The sequence below is a fragment of the Pseudochaenichthys georgianus genome, chromosome 16, assembly GCF_902827115.2.
Source record: "Pseudochaenichthys georgianus chromosome 16, fPseGeo1.2, whole genome shotgun sequence".
NCBI classification, from domain to species: domain Eukaryota; kingdom Metazoa; phylum Chordata; class Actinopteri; order Perciformes; family Channichthyidae; genus Pseudochaenichthys; species Pseudochaenichthys georgianus.
This window is the reverse complement of record NC_047518.2, coordinates 39,347,960-39,361,573: the sequence shown is the minus strand read 5'-3', so window position 1 is coordinate 39,361,573 and position 13,614 is coordinate 39,347,960. Positions and strand designations below refer to the sequence as shown.

The following is a 13,614-nucleotide window of genomic DNA, read 5'->3' as shown; positions in this document are numbered from 1 at the left end:
ATAAAGGTATTTTAGTAGAAAAATACGCTTATTTTCAGGTACACACAAGTATGAAACCTTAATATCAGCATATTGTGTCCACTTTAAAAAATGAGGAAACTAAAAAGAAACATCACAATCACTGACAGTCATTGGAGAAAACCAAAAGACTATTGAGAAGTCACATTGGTTTTATTCCTTAGTGGTACTTGGCATATTCAGAAGCTTTGATTCCAGTTTCATGTTAAATAAAAGTGTATTTCCTCTGAGAAGAAACAGTATTCCTAATATTCCTCATGGCAGGTACATTAACCATTTGCCCTCCATTGAATCCTGTCAATATTGTTATACATGATGCAGCTGGTTATCCAAAAACTCATTGCCAATTTGTCATGATGGAGAGTTACCAATGATATATATTCAAAAGGATTTCCAATAGATGCTTAAATACAGTAGGTGTACAATCACAAATAACATATCGCCACCTTCTTAAACTAATTGCCTAAGTCAGCATGAACATATTTCCCTCTGGTGCTCGGCTAGCGTTTTAAACTGTTTGTGATTGTCCATGGTCTGTCACAGCAGTTGGAATAAAATAAGTTTCAGTTCTTGCCCTTGGTTATCCAGTTTGTTCCACCTGTACTGAGGAAGCGTTTGATGTGTTGGCCCACAGTCTACTTTGTATCAGAGAACCACAACTCCACTGAGCAGGTCCTTGCTCTTGTTCTTATCTGGTTTGTTTAAAGTTGCAGAACAAGTGAGGTTTACAGTAAATTGCCACACCTTGTTAGGGTTGGTGCTGGGACCAGGGCAAAACAAGTTGTGGCCATGACTGGGTGGTGGCTCAGTGATGGTAGGGGTGAGCATTTATGTGAATTGAAAGCTTGAGCAAAGTTGAGCAAATATTTGCTGATAAAAGGTGACAGTGATCACCCGATTAGAATTATAACAGCCAGAGTCAAGTCCATTCAGTTGGCAAGGAAGGATCTAACAAAAAAGAAACTGGAGATTAACATGGATGTTCGGGTGGTGTTGCTGATCTTGGCCACGACGATAACAGGTAAGGCTGATTATTTATTTGATTTCAATGTATATGTTTTATTCTATTAACCCATTGGTAGCGAGTCTCCAGATCCTAATGAGATACAAGTTTTAAACATGCTGCTTTGTGTTAACTTTGAATCTTATACTTGAAATATTGGTGCATGGATAATAATTACATTTAATGTAACTAAATGTTTTCTGTTTCTAGCTACGGGGAGCCAGATGATATATGCCTCAAGGAACCCGTTAGCAGTGGGCAGCAGCGTCACACTTTTCAGCCAGGACATTGTCACAACAGGAACGTGGATTTCTGACAATACTTTGATTGTCTTCATAGCTCCGGGAAATGTAAACATCGCCGTCTCTTGGAATGACAGGGTTGCATTCAATTCAACCACTTCATCATTGACTATAACATCAGTGAAGCTAGAAGACTCCGGAGAGTACACATTACAGGCATTTAGCCCTAATAACTTTATTCATCAGTTAACACTGTCAGTCCAAGGTAAGGACACCGTTTTTGTGTTTACTCCTTTCTTAATATACTTTCTCACACTCTAAATAAAGCTTAATCTTAAAAAACATGTATAATCAACCTTCCATGTATTGTATTGAAAGACCTGATAACATCGTTTTTAAACAGCAATCAGCATGGAGTATTTGTATATTTCAATGTCTACTTCAATGTTTGCCAAGTTTTAATTGCAAATACAAGTGCAGTGCGTGATCTGTAGCCATTACGGTCACCTTGCATTTGACTACAGCGAGCAGAATGAGTCAGCTTTGCTCGTATCCTAGGGTTTAGATCTTCAAATTAAATAAGGACATTTTGATTTACATTGTCTGAAACAAGACTTCAAATCAAATCAAATCAAGTTTTATTTATATAGCACATTTATAAACGATTTTTGGTCGAACCAAAGTGCTGTACATATAATAAAAATAGCCTAGAGACACTTTACAGCAAATACAACAGCACAGATTGTTCAGAATATCAGTATACAAGTGTTCAGCTATCCGAGGCTTTACTCAAACTAATACCAGTGTCCCTATATTGTTATTATATTTTACACTTAAAGCAATGTAGCCTACACATGAAGCTGATTTAAAGATATTCAGGAATAAATCAAATTATTGGACAAATCTAACTTTGACCTGATGATGGAAATAGATAGAAATGTTTCGGGACAAAAAGTGATTACACTATCTTCAGGTTTGTATTAATGTACTTTATGAGCCGAAGGTATTGGCAATCTGTCCACCATGATGAGATGTTTTAGTTTGACCCAAAGTGGTGGGCGTTCAGGCCAATATATGGTGCAGGGATGACGTTTTTTGTAGGCCGTCAGAAGTAAGCCTTGCACTATTGTCCTCAACAAGGAGCCAATTGGATTTGTCCATTGGGTTATTGCAGAAAACATGTTTTGGCTTTGGCATGAATCAGACTTTAGTTCATATCATGAGTCATGTTTCAATCTATGCTTTTTAGAATCAGAATCAGAAACAGGTTTATTACCAGGTAGGTTTTACACTTACGAGGAATTTGACTTGGTGCATACATAACTATATTATAACATGAAAAATGATTAGAAATAATGAAAAAAAAGAGAAATATAGCAGTATTTACGAATAGAATGGAATAAAATATGGAATAACATTTGGCAGTAATAAAAAAAAGAAAACAGATATTGTACATCTTAATGTACTTCATTGAGGTGAGACTCTCTTGTTTACTACAACCCCACATTTCCCCACAAACAAATAGCTTGTTTATTTCTTTGTTTCCACAGTGCCTATTTCCAATGTGTCTCTGGCAGCAAGCGCCACGAACCTGGTGGAGTTCAACGACACAGCAGTGCTCAGATGCTCTGTGCTCAATGGCACGTCCCTGTCTTACGTTTGGATGAAGGGCAGCTCAGAGGTGGCAGTGGGAGCGGGAGTACAGCTCAGCGATGGAGGCGCCACTCTCACCATGGTCGGGGTGACACGATATGATGAGGGGTCGTACAGGTGCAATGTGTCCAATGGTTTGAACAATGCTATCAGCCCCCCTGTTCACCTCAACATATACTGTGAGTTTATATCTCAGTGGACATTTTTAAACGACAATTTTTTTTAGATTAGCTTTTTATTAGCAACCCCCCAATTGAAATGTTATTTTAATCTTTGTTATTTACCTACCTTTATATTATTTTATTTATTGTATAGGTCTTTCTGTTGTACCTATATATTCACTTTGTTTCATGGGGTTTTATATTGTTGCATCGACTCAGGTGTCTTGTGACTTATCTGTCTGAGAGAAACCATTATTTATTTTATTTTACATTATTTTTATTATCATACATTTTACATCCTTTGAGCTGTATGTGTTGTATGAAAAGTGCTATATAAATAAAGCTTTATTATTATTATATGTAATAATAGCCTAGGCCCTAGGTTATGTAAAAGAAACGTCAATCACTCAACGTCAACCGGTTAAACAATTTCCCTTTTCTCGCTTCATCAGATGGTCCCAGTAACACAACAATGACGATCACGCCCATGAGGTCCGCCTACATAACGGGATCTAACATCACGCTGTCTTGCTCCGCGGAGTCTAACCCTCCAGCGGGCGTCCAGTGGATGTTTAATGGGGTGCACCTAAATCACTTTGGCCCAGAGCTTCAACTGGAGATGGTTGCAGAAAACAAGTCGGGAAATTACAAATGCATACTTCACAACACATTCACGTCCAGGTTCACGAGCGAAAGTGGAATGATCAGGATTTTGAGTAGGTTTTGTTTTTCAAGTATTTGAGCCAGATTAAAGGATTGTTAGTTTACCAAAGGGTAGACATAGCTAGCCTAGCTGTGTTCAAAGATAACTCCACCCAACTGTACCTCCAACGCTCAATAATTAAAAGTCTATTTGCCTCGCATAAATACAAATGTAAAAACAAACAATGGAAGTCATACAGGGTTATACATACAGGCAAGACTTGAATGTGACTTCTTTGAATTCTGCTGTCTCCGTGATGTTGTCACAAAGCCAGCTGAGACTTATATTTACACTTAAGTCATTGTATGTAATAAGCAATGAGATACACAATGGTAATTAGGGACTTTTAGAGATACTAGTGGCAGATGTTATTAACGAGCCATAGCTTTCTTCCCCGTTTACAGTATTTATGCTAAGCTAAGATAAACTACTGTTAGACAGATATGATAGTGGTGTCAATCTTTTTAATTTTCAGTAAAAAAAAAAAATACAGTAGGTATACAAAACTATGTCAGGCTATTATTTTAAATATTCTAGTAATATATGCCAAATTCATTAGATCAATGTTAATTTGTATTACTAATGTTCCTTCTCTTTCTATAGCACCGATAGTGGCTGTTGTGGTGAATCCAACAGGTGGACCACCAATACTTCATGAGCAGTACATGCTGCATTGTGAAGTGACTGGATATGTTGGACACATTCAGTGGTCGAGGAATGGTCAACCAATCACTGCTGACAATACAACAGTCATTGATATGACCAACAGGACACTCCTTCTCAAGCCAGTCCAACTTTCAGATAATGGAAATTATCGGTGTGAGGCTTCTAGTCCTGTGAGCAACATGACCAGCCACCCTTACACAGTCGAAGTCAACTGTAAGTATTTTAAAGGTCACCTATTGTGCAAAATTAACTTTTTCACGTCTCTTCTACATCAACATGTGTCCCCTCTTCTTCATGTCTCTTCTACATCAACATGTGTCCTCTCTTCTTCATGTCTCTTCTACATCAACATGTGTCCCCTCTTCTTCATGTCTCTTCTACATCAACATGTGTCCCCTCTTCTTCATGTCTCTTCTACATCAACATGTGTCCCCTCTGTGGAAAGAGATTCTGAAAGTTTCAGGAAAAAAGCTTTGCTCACTTTTTGTCCTGATCCATTTCTATAAAAACCTGTCTGAAAATGAGCCGATCAGATTTTGGCCACTTTATGATGTCATAACGATTTGTTTGTCTTGTGTAACCATTAGCCAATCAGCAACCAAGGTAACCCCCCCCCCCCTCTTATCACCTGAATCTCTCTCATGCGGCTTTCACACCAGCGCTTTTCAGTTTCTAGCTCCGAGCGGGAGCTTTTCTGGTTCAGCTCCGGTTTCCCTTTTCAGCTCCCGCTCTGTTCACACCGCCCACTGGCGCCCCAGAGCTGCCCCTGCTGCGTCATGACGTCACCGTTTACATCGCTCCAACGGCAGCCATTACGGCGCTCACAACAACAACAATAACAACTGCGTCGGGTCGATGATCGTGTTGCTTTTAATCACACGAAGCCAGAATAAATTGAATAACGACTTCTCCAACCTTATACTTTGCTCCAGAGTGCCGTGGTTCATTGTTTATTAATGTGTTTCTGCAGCATTTACCGACCGCTGCAGAGCTGCTCTTCCACGGGAGTTTATTCTCCCGTTAGCTCCCGGTTAGCTCACACTGCAGCGGCCGCTCTAAAGTATCACTGTCCGACTCACACAAGCAGCTGATGCATATCCCCAGTTCCCCTCCTGACGGAGCGTCCACACTACAGCTTCAAGAATAGCTTGGAGCTGGGCGTGTCTGGAGCTTGGGGATTTTATTCAAGCAACACGGCCAACAACCTGTCACATGAATCTCCCGCCCCCGACATACAAAGCAAAAAACCCCGGGGATTTTATGCGAGCAATATATATATAAACTCCCCAAACAGGCGAAAACCTACCAGTTTCCCCCACTGTCTCTGCCACCTCCCTCCATGCCTGGTTCCTCCGGTTTGTATCCCAGTAGGTGAAGAGGGTCTGGTCATACAAAACCGGGTGATTACTACGGCGATAGTTAGTTTCTCCTCCGACTTTTTTTGAAATATAGAAATGAACGGCGGGATATCTCTCCCAGCTTAGACGCGGTTTGATTGGCTACGGCTTCAGCTGTCAGATTTTGGGAAACGGGATTTGATTGGCTGGCGCTGGCTACTCCGGCGTCTCCGGCGTCAGAAGTTGAACATTGTTCAACTTCTGTCGCCGGAGACGCCTGAGACGGACCGCTCTGCTACCCACAATTCAGTTCGGCGAAAAAGCGCGGCTACGTGACGTCACCCCATCGAAAGTGAATGGGCAGATTGGAGCTTTCGACGCTGTAGTGTAGACGGGCCGTGAGTGAATGTGTGTCAGTCTGAATTGACACTGTTTGGTATCACAACGCTGTTATGAAAGTTTCTCTGGTATAAAACGGGTGATGTTAGCATAGCAACCGAAGCTAAACTGACTACTTGCATCCGATAGCTGCAATAATACAAAACAACACGTCTGCCTCTCTCCACAATGATCGATAACAGTGAACGGATGGTCAAAGTAAGGCACAAATAAACAGAATCACACGAAGCCTGGTTAGTGCTGCCTGACTTTATAAAGTGTGTTTATAGGCACTACTGCTTGTAGGCAGGCATAACAGTCGACCCATGTTCAGGGGAGGTGGGTTTAGTTTCCTGCACGCCTCGACGTAAGAGAGACGTAAGCGACGTCGCCTCTTAGCTCCAAAGCTCTTGCCTCTGGCCCGACAATTTTTTGGAGCTGGAAATGAAGACGGATTCCGGAGCTAAGAGCCGGCGCAGCTCCGGTGTGAACTGGAAAACCCGGCGCTTTTCAGGCTCTAGCTCCGAGCCGGAGCTGAAAAGGCGCTGGTGTGAAAGGGGCACTAGAGCACCATTGTGTTCTTTCTAACCAAATCTCTCTCAGAGGGGCGTGGGGAGGGGCTCCTTATTTTAATCTAAAGTAACAGACAGAGAATCAGCACTTTTGAAACAGGGCTGAAACAGAGGGGATTATGGGTAATGCTGCAATGACCTGTTTGGTGTTTGGAGCCAAACACTTCAGAGACATGTTTTGTATATATCTGAGACCTGTAATATGTTGATGAAAAACAGTATAATAGGGGACCTTCAATATTATCTCCTGTAGATGCACAAAGGGCATATTAATGTATTATATAAGTATTTTGAACCTTTTCAATTATTTTCTTACTTAAAAAGATGGCCCAATGACACCAGTGATTGCAGCACCTTCCATGGCTCTAACAGGACAAATGGTAACCCTCAACTGCTCAAGTGACTCTCATCCACCCAGTCACATAAGCTGGTACTTCAACGGATCCCTGCAGGCTACCACCTCAGAACTAGTGATTGGACCTCTGACCTTCAATATGAGCGGGCAGTACACATGCATGGCCCACAACAACATCACTGGCAAAAACAGCTCGGCTGACACAATGCTCACAATTTTGGGTAACTAAGTATACAATAATATGTTGAAGATTTGTGAAGGGAGGCCCTTCTAGCCTGGCTCTATCCAAACGTAGCAACAACTAGCTACCTGCACTTCCAAAACTTCAACTTTATTTTAACATTTGCTTTTGCCAGTAAGTCTAAGAAGTACTTTTCATATATTTTGGATTTAGCCAGGCTAGATGGTTTTGCATGATCCCAACAGGCTATGCCAAGCTAAGCTAAACAACGTGTGGCTGAAGTTTCATACTCAAAAATATGAGAGGTCTGCCAATGACCCCATTTACAATATGTCTAAACCAGGTTACCAATGTATTGTACATATTTTCAAGTTTAGCCAGCATCCTTTTGTTTTCTGTCTTACCACAGCTCCAGTGACTATGGCATCAATAAAGATTGTTGGAGCTCAGCCAATCATGAACCACACTTTCACTCTGACCTGTGAGACAGCTGGAAGTGTGCATTATATTGGCTGGATGTATAATATGTCCCAACTGCATGCTGATAACACAAAAAACATCTCAATGGACAACACAACCCTCACCTTTAATCCTGTCACAAACGCTGACAATGGGGACTATAGATGTGAGGCAAACAACGCATTCAGCCACTTTGTCGGCCCCATCTTCTCGCTGGAGGTTTTCTGTGAGTACTCACTTTGCAGTTTAGCAACATGTTCACCCCTTTTGACGGGGGAGGACTTTTTCGACCTGTCACAAACATAGTGAAAATGTGATTCAACCAGAACCAAAGAAGTAACCCATCCACAACTCTGTAGGGGAGAGTGGGGTAAGTTGAGCCATTGTTTAGTTATGCTGTCCTCTAAGCAAGGAGAAATGACACATAGTAAAAATGAAAACACACACCTATAATTCAGGATGTCTCCTATCAATGGCAATGATAATAATTAATATGTGATCAAGGGCAGTGAAAATATTACTTCTTTAAAAAAAAAAGGTTGTGGCTCAATTTGCCCCAAGTTGATCCAGGTCAGGGGGTAAGTTGAACAACTGTTCAAACCTGGGCATACCTACACCAAATCTTAAAGGTAACTATAAACAATAAATAACAAACCAAATACAAGCTTAGTTTTTCAAATATTTTAAATATAAATTTCGATTGAATTTTAACATGTTAAAAGGAAAAGTAATCATACAAATGGTGATACAATTTCATACATCTTACCAATCAAAGACAGGGTAAATTCAACTTTAAATGTAGCCTACAATGAGCTCTTATTATCAACTGGGCCTACTTTCATTCATTTCTCCATTGAAAAACTGGCTCAACTTACCCCAAGGCCCGTGGTTCACTTCACCCCATAGCCACCATTTTAGAAAAAATAGCCTAGCATTAAAACTCAGAGTCATCTGTAGCTTAATGATTCACATGGTTTAATACGCTGCCAACATATACAATATATATACCTGGATACTTTTTTTTTGACATGACAGCCGATATAGCTGACATCTAGAACATTTACTTTGACAAGCAAAAAACGTTTTTTTGTAAAAATGTTTACTTACCAGACCACAATGAGTATCTCTCTTTCACAGGCAATGAGAAATGGGTGGAGCTTGCATCATTTCTGGTCACTTGATTACAACTATAAGGCGTTGCCTGGTTACAGGGGGTGGTTCAACTTACCCACTGGCTCAACTTACCCCCTTCTCCCCTAATACTGCCGTTTAAAATAGAAATGAATGTAAGAAATAATTAACTTGTGAATTATGTGAGACATAACAGAGTAGATCTATCATAACATTCTGACTGAAATAACCTCAACATCAGATTGTTGGTGTCAGGGTAACCGAAAGTGGACCTCTCTGATCATGAACAGTTCTGCGTTGTAAGAATGTCTTTATGAAGGTGATGTTAAGGTAATATCTCTGTGTTTAGATGGCCCGCACAAACCAACTATCATGGGACCAAGTTTCTTAGGAGCTGGAGACAACGCCCCTTTCAGCTGCTACGCATCATCAAACCCTCCCAGCTCCTACACATGGTTTTTCAATGGTTCTCTAGTTTCCAATACATCTGAGTATGTCTCCCCTCCTCTTACCAAATACATGAGTGGGACTTACACCTGCATGGCCTACAACAACATCACCGGCAAAAACAGCACTGCATACAAGATGCTCACTGTTTTGGGCAAGTAACTGTACAAAAAAAACAGTACACTTTTGTAGAAATGCTAATTTGTTTTGCATGATTGTTGACACTCTGTCTGTTCAACATGAAGCTACAGCCGGCAGACACTTAGCTCAGTTTAGACTCTAAACAGTTCTAAACAGCTAGCCGATCTCCATCCAAAGGTAACGCCATTTGACTACCAGCAATAAAGATATTCATTTTATACAAATTAAACAAATGAGTAGTCAGAGAGCCTTAGATGTGCTACTAGGCACATTCTTTCATTTGGATGGATCCAGGCTCGCTGTTTCTGCCTGTTTCTTATCTTTATGCTAAGCTAAGCTAAACATATTGGGGAATGGTATGTTTTCATGGAAGAAAGCAAATGTTTCCCAAAATCTCAAACCAATGTTTATTTACTGCACAAATGAAAATCACTAAATGTTTCACACATTTCTTCGAGTGCCGTCATCTTTTTATTTTCTCTCCCTCGATAGCTCCAGTGACTATGGCGTCAATAAAGATTGTCGGAGCTCAGCCAATCGAGAACCACACTTTCACTCTGACCTGTGAGACAGCAGGAAGTGTGGAGTCAGTTATCTGGATGTATAATTGGTTCCCACTGTATGTTGACAACAGAAGAAACTTGTCAATGGACAACACCACCCTCACCTTTGATCCTGTCATGACATCTGACGATGGGAGCTATCAGTGCGAAGCATCCAACCAATTCAGTAGGAACTACAGTCATATCTTCTCGCTGGATGTTTTTTGTGAGTATTCATCCTGCATTTTATCCCAATCCCCCTTTGACATGTTTGGGCTTTTTCAATCAATCAAAAAGAGAGAGATTCAACCAAACATTTTGATTATATATATTTTTTAATCTGGAAAATGTAACCAAATAATTAAACATCCAATTGTTGGTGTCAGATTATCCAAATGTGGACTTCGGCATTCATACACAGTTCTTTGCATATAGGGTATTGACAGTCATGTGAGTTTTCTTTTCAGTAAAGGTAATTTTAAGGTTATATCTGTGTGTTTAGATGGACCAGAAATGCCAGCTATTATGGGTCCCAATGCTGCTAAGAGAGGAGACAACGCCACCTTCAGCTGCTACGCCTCATCAAACCCTCCCTGCTCCTATGAATGGTTCTTCAATGGTTCTGTAGTGTCCAATGCGTCTGAGTATGTTGCATCTCTTCTCACTGACGAATCGAGTGTGATGTACACCTGCATGGCCTACAACAACATCACCGGCAAAAACAGCACTGCATACAAGATGCTCACTGTTTTCGGTGAGACTTGGACTGCTATTTTACAGTTCTGTTATATGTTGTCCAAAAACAGGAAATGTGGCTCTGGATAGACCTAAATAACTGTTGCTCTTTTTCTTACCAGATCCAATAGAAGATGTACAAATAGAAACACCAATGTATCCTGCCATAGTAGGTCATTTTTATGACCTAACTTGCAATGTGACTGGAACTGCTGAGCATTTTTACTGGATGAAAAACGGTGAGCTTCTGCATGAAGACAACAGAACTGTTTTCTACATGGATAACAAGATAGTCACTTTCAACCCGCTTGAACTCAATGATACTGGACTGTATGAGTGTATGGCTCTGAATCCTTTTTGGAACAAGACCAGCCCTTCTTACATGCTTCTTATGAACTGTGAGTACCACTGAAGTGACAATTATTAACTGACCATTTTTTTAATCTTAATTCATAGTATTTGTAGTTTCTATATGTTGGTACCACGAGAGCCTACTTTCTTTCTTCCTGTTGCAGATGGACCAGAAACACCCATGATTGATGGTCCAGCTTTTGCGGAGGAAGGGCACTCGGCTGTCTTTACCTGTTCTGCCAAATCAGTGCCTCCGAGTCACTACAGCTGGTGGTTCAATGGCTCCAGCGTGGCCAATTCTTCTGTGTTCACAACTGACCCTTTGTCTTTCAATATGAGTGGAGAATACACCTGCTTGGCCTACAATAATGTGACGGAAAACAACAGCACTACCTCCAAGATGCTCACAGTCATTGGTAAGAAAAACTCAGCATCTCATATTGTATTACAAGCCTAACTTCATACTGTAATCTATATATTTTTGCATATACTATTAATATGTACACTATAATGCTCATTTCCAGGTTATTTGTATTTTGTGTTTCTACTGTGACATGTTTATATGCTTTAATGTTCAAAAAGATCTGTAAAGACAGCTGTAAAGCTCTTTTCACCCTCTGTCTGAAACCAGAGCCAGTCTGCTCTGATTGGTTAACTGGCCAGCTTTATTGTGATTGGTCAACCGCTTAGAGATGTCCCGCCCCTTAACCTATCACGTACGATGTGTTGAAGCGCTAGCCAATAGAAGCGCAATTGTTAAATAGTGATGTCACTATGTTATGGAAGTAAACAAAAGAGTCCAAGGGAGACCATTAACCTATATTACACACTACAGGAAAGGGACAAACCCAAAAAGCACAACATATTTAAATATACTTAACTGCTTTTGTTCTGTTTGAATGCTAAACTACATTTAAAAGTAGAATGTAATCTTATCTATTGGGTTTGACTTCTTCGATGCATGTCATGTGACTGTACAACTGATGAAACACTGATTGATTCCTGCTTTGTTCTCTTCCCACAGAGGCAATATCCTCAGTGATGATCAGAAGCACCACAGTTCCAATAAACTCTGATGACTTCACTCTCACCTGTGACGTTTCTGGGCCTTATGACATGATCTACTGGATGAAGGACAACATGCACCTCAACATGACAAACTCCACAGCAAACCCTCTCATGTCCTACCGCATTAAGAACAACATACTGTACTTCACTCCGGTGAGTCGGGTTGATGACGGGACATATGAGTGTGTCGCTACCAATCAGGCTGGTCAACACAAAAGCCCCACATATATGCTCCTGGTGAACTGTGAGTAAATCCGTATTTTTAAATGCTGCATGACAATGTATTGTTGCATCCTTGACAATAGTATAATTAAAACAACGCCACAAATCACATCTTCAAAGAGTGCTGCTATCTTTAATGATCAGGTGATCTAGTTTGGGTGAACTTTATATAAGTTAGGCAAATGTATTGAGCTGGTGATTGGATATTTAACTATTTGCAAAAGTGAATATATTGTAATATGGTAATAGTTATTTACTATAACAGTAATTTGTACACATTGGTTTTCAGTTTTACCAGACCTTTAAAAAGTATTGTGCCAAGGCAACACATTTTCTACTTTTCAGTGTACCTTACTCTGACCAAGTCTCTGTCTCTGTGTTTGCAGACGGCCCTCTGAATGTGATGATCTCTGGTCCAGATAAAGCAAACATTGGCAGCTCTGTGTCGTTGACATGCTCCGCTGAAACTCAGCCGGATTGTGACTTCCACTGGTTCTTTAACAATCTGCTATCACCGAATGTAGAGGCCGGTCCTGTTATCACTTTCTCTGTGACTAAGCAGAATGAGGGAATCTACGTATGCAGGGCGAGGAATCCTGTGACCAATATCGAAGCGTTCCAGTACAAAACCTTCATGGTCATTGGTGAGTGATATGATGAGCATATGAGCACTTGTTGACTTTATTGTATGGTATGACATCCATCATTTTTCTATTAAAGGTAGGGTAGGTAATTCACTTCAGGAACACTTTTTGTTATATTCCATGGAATGCTCTTAACATCCTGATAGCGATGAATAAATTAAATGCTTTAACAATAAATATATACAAATATTTCATCTGTGGAAGCCGTGGCGCTGTACAAAGCAAGTCCAGTTATCTGCCTCGGCCCGGCTAAAGTAACTGGATGGCCTACCTGCCTGTCAGCCTTCCATCTGGGCATACATTTATCTCGTGCCCTCATTGGTCATGTGCGCGTTCGTGTGTGTTGGAGGAGGGGCTCTGTGAGGAAGTCTGAAGGAAAGGGCAGATTTTTTTCGGTTGTGTACTTTCAAATTCTAGCGCACTCGAGCTGGTTTCTCCATTCTTACCTACCCTACCTTTAATTACTTCAGAATATGTGCTTTACAATTACAGATACCTCCCGTTTTACTAAATGCAACATGTGATTTATTTGTTGTTGTTTCCGTCCCTTTCTCCCTCGAAGGTCACGCCTCCGCCCTCCACTTCCATTCCCGAGGCGTTCTGAT

General features: G+C 40.7%; 1 protein-coding gene across 1 annotated transcript; it reads left to right on the top strand.

Annotated features, from left to right (window-relative positions):
- Nucleotides 1-993: 993 nt before the first annotated feature.
- LOC117460696 (cell adhesion molecule CEACAM5-like) lies at nt 994-12,763 on the top strand. The gene is made up of 12 exons (XM_034102239.1): nt 994-1,039; nt 2,841-3,095; nt 3,530-3,713; nt 7,152-7,309; nt 7,679-7,750; nt 9,209-9,460; nt 9,940-10,011; nt 10,492-10,743; nt 10,847-11,122; nt 11,240-11,491; nt 12,100-12,296; nt 12,752-12,763. The coding sequence occupies exons 1-12, from the start codon at nt 994-996 to the stop codon at nt 12,761-12,763; spliced, it is 2,028 nt and encodes a 675-aa protein (XP_033958130.1).
- Nucleotides 12,764-13,614: the final 851 nt, after the last annotated feature.

Coding starts and splice junctions, on each gene's coding strand:
- LOC117460696 (XM_034102239.1), top strand. CDS start 994: ATGGATGTTCGGGTGGTGTTGCTGATCTTGGCCACGACGATAACAG. Junction 7,751..9,208: donor CCACACTTTCACTCTGACCT/GTGAGACAGCTG, acceptor CTCTGTGTTTAG/ATGGCCCGCACAAACCAACT. Junction 11,492..12,099: donor CAAGATGCTCACAGTCATTG/GTAAGAAAAACT, acceptor CTCTTCCCACAG/AGGCAATATCCTCAGTGATG.